The 3,272-nt window shown below is 41.3% G+C and overlaps 1 protein-coding gene across 1 annotated transcript in view; it reads left to right on the top strand.

The window, feature by feature from the left end:
- The window catches only part of USP9X (ubiquitin specific peptidase 9 X-linked), a 167,495-nt gene that overhangs the window by 117,151 nt on the left and 47,072 nt on the right, over nt 1–3,272 (top strand). Inside the window, exon 26 of the mRNA XM_078775324.1 lies at nt 522–709. Coding sequence (XP_078631450.1) covers nt 522–709 — 188 coding nt within the window. The remainder of the gene's footprint in view (nt 1–521; nt 710–3,272) is intronic.

Raw genomic sequence — 3,272 nt, 5'->3', positions numbered from 1 at the left:
TCTCTTTCTCTCTCTCTCTCTCTTTCTCTCTCTCTCTCACTCTTTCTCTCTCTCTCTCCCTCTCTCTCCCTCTCTCTCTCTCTCTCTCCCTCTCTCTCCCTCTCTCTCCCTCTCTCTCTCCTCTCTCTCTCCTCTCTCTTCCTCTCTCCCTCTCTCTTCCCTCTCTCTCTCTCTCTCCTCTCTCTCCTCTCTCTCTCTCTCTCTTTCTCTCACACAGAGATGGCCAAATGGCTCTTCGTCAAACTTTCAGAGGTTAATCAATGAGTGTTGTGGCATGTTTTTGGCATGCGAAATGAGTGTAGCTATGCGAAAAGTAATATTAAATGATCCCCGACCCCATTTCTTAATGGGAGGTAGTGAAGTGTTTTTGGCCCCCACAACAAATTGGGGAAAAAAAATTTTTTGTGATTAAACTGTCGCTGTCGCGATGCCAACAGGATTACAACAGCACTGGGCAACGCCGGGTACCCCTGCCAGTGTTGGATAAAGGTAACTATTTATTTTGCCATGTTGGAGTTTAGGCTCTGTGTTGCCGGTGTCTATAAGGTCAATCATTTTTTTCTCTAGATACCAGCGTGAGGAGTCTTTCACAACTCTCAACATCGACATCAGGAACCACCAGCATCTGCTGGATTCACTTGAACAGTACGTGAAAGGGGACCTGCTCGAAGGAGCAAATGCATATCACTGTGAAAAGTGCAACAAAAAGGTAATGAGGATAGCTTATTCACTATACTGGATGATAAGGTGTGTTTTTATGTACGTGGTGTGTTCAAATATGAAGGTGTGTCAATTTTTTCAATAAACGTGCAAGACTTTTAAAATGACCTACTTCACTTTTCAACCTGTCCCTGAGGAGTGCTTTTCACCTTTGGCACCTGTCTATCCATATTTCTGGATTGAAGGACATCCAGTTTTAATCCACCGTCATTCTGTGATTGCTTCTCACCTATTCTTCCACATGCTGAATGTTCAGTGATCTACTAAGTTAGACTTCTGTTGCTTTCACATCCATTTTTATATTTCTGCACCCAACTCTGAATATTCCTCACATGCATCTTCGACTCTCCATGTACTGCAATCAGTTGGCGATGAACCTCCACAGTTGTTTTCCCATGCAGATATTAATTTGATGTTAAGGCATTGCTCATGCAAGTTCAAAGCAGCCATTCCCCATTGTAAAAGTACATCCACAAACCATGTGATGCCATGTGATTGACGCTGCTATCACATTTCCAACGATGAAGCATTCAATTGACAACATGTGGAATTGTTCAGTTCACATTCACGCAACGTGGATTATGGATTTGGAGACCTTTGTATTTGACCGGTATGTACATGCGTGCAAACAAAGCCTGCCCAATCGCATTATGCCTACGCGGACGAAGTCGCACGAGGCATCATGTTTTTGCGGTTGTTCATCGGGCTGTCCGTACGTCCGTCTGTGATAAGTTTTCGTGACTGCGATATCTTGAGAGCAGCTGTAGGGATCTAATTCAAACTTGGTGCAAGTTTGTATTATGATGTAAAGATGAACTGATTTGATTTTGGGTGAAGAGCTCAAAGGTCAGAGTCTGTAATAGGTTTATAGCTTGAGAACGGATGAAGGAATCCATGTCAAACTTGGTACAGGTATATATAATGTTAAGATTAACTGGCTAGGTTTTGGGGTCAAGATGTCAAAGTTCAGAGGTCATGTTAAGTAAAACATGTTACCAGGTCAACTTTTGTAAACCAGTGATGGCAGTTTTAACAAACTTGGTGCAAGTAAATATGATGCAAAGATTAACTGATTGGATTAGATAGCCTGTGATGGATGCTGTGAAGAGAAACAGGATGAGATGGTTTGGTCATGTGTTGAGGAAGGATGAAAGTGACTGGTTGAGAAGAGTGATGGAAATGAATGTAGAAGGAAGTAGAGGACGGGGAAGACCGAGAAAGACTTGGCTAAAGGTGGTGGAAGAAGAAATGCGGGCAAGTGGGTTAACAAGGGGAGATGCAGAAAATAGGGCAAAATGGAGAAGATTGTTATGGGGCCCGCAAGGCTAACCCCTGCTCCAGGAGGGAAAATGGCCTTAAAATGCCTGTTGTATTAAATAGCATCAAGAGGTCAAACATCAGAGGTCAGGTCAGGTAAAAATGTGATAACTTTAGAACAGTTGAAGGGATTTAAATCAAACTTGGCATAAGTATGTATCATGATGTAAACATGAACTGAGATTTTGGGGTCAAGAGGTCAATGGAATAGAATCTTGTTTGTGCGCGTTTTATGTTGCAATCAACGATTCTTGGACAGAAACGTGTCCATAAAATAGTGTGTATTTAGCTTGTACACAGCAAAACAACACATATATTACACAACAAACCTTATTTGAGCAAAAACAGCCTTGTTTTCGTCAACAAAGGTCAGAATTCATGTTAAGTAAAAATTATTTGGTTAATCGATAACTTAAGCACGGCTGAAGGGATATAAGCCAAACTTGGTACAAGTATGTATAATGATGTAATTATATGGGCGTAGGCATATCGGTCGACTTTGCAACGTCAGAGTGCCATTCTGGTTCCCTCCACCACCAAAGGTGGATGGAGGTTGTTTTCACCCCCGTCTGTTTGTTTGTGACTTGCAAAATCAAAGATATTTCAAGTGTATTGGTTGGTTGCGTTTGTTATTCTGTCTGTCTGCTTCTTTGTTTGTCACCGGCCTACAGGTCACAATTCTAAACCGATCGTCATGAAACTTCAAGTTGTAGAGGTCGTCACAATTGAGAAGCACATGAATTTTGAGGTCAAAGGTCATCTGGAGGTCAAATTTTTAAAATCGTCATTTTAAATCCGATTCACTTGAAAATTGAACAGCATTTGCACATTGAGTCACAAAATTGGGAAACCAACTTTGTATGAGGTCAAAAGGTCAACTTAAGGTCAAACTTCCAAAATCTATTTTCATCTGAAAAAACATCAATTTTCATCTGATTGACTTGAACATTCAACAACATTTGCATGGTGCCTCACTGAATTGGGAAACCAACTATTTCTGAGGTCAAAAGGTCAAAGGTCAGCTCAAGGTCAAACTTCTAAAATCATCAATTTTCACCTAACAATCGTCACTTTTCATCCTCTTGACCTGTGCTTTGATCAAGATCGTCAATTTTGACTTGATGAAATGGACAATTTGCAGGATCAATTGCAACCCTTTTTTGGAGGGGAGGGTGGGTTGGATTTTGCAAGGATCGTGCTCTGCATGACGTCTTCTTGTCTCTGTCTGTCTGTCT

Source organism: Myxine glutinosa, chromosome 4 (genome assembly GCF_964187855.1).
Source record: "Myxine glutinosa chromosome 4, kmMyxGlut1.1, whole genome shotgun sequence".
NCBI lineage: Eukaryota > Metazoa > Chordata > Myxini > Myxiniformes > Myxinidae > Myxine > Myxine glutinosa.
The sequence above is the reverse complement of the archived record's forward strand: the minus strand, read 5'-3'. Positions and strand labels throughout refer to the sequence as shown.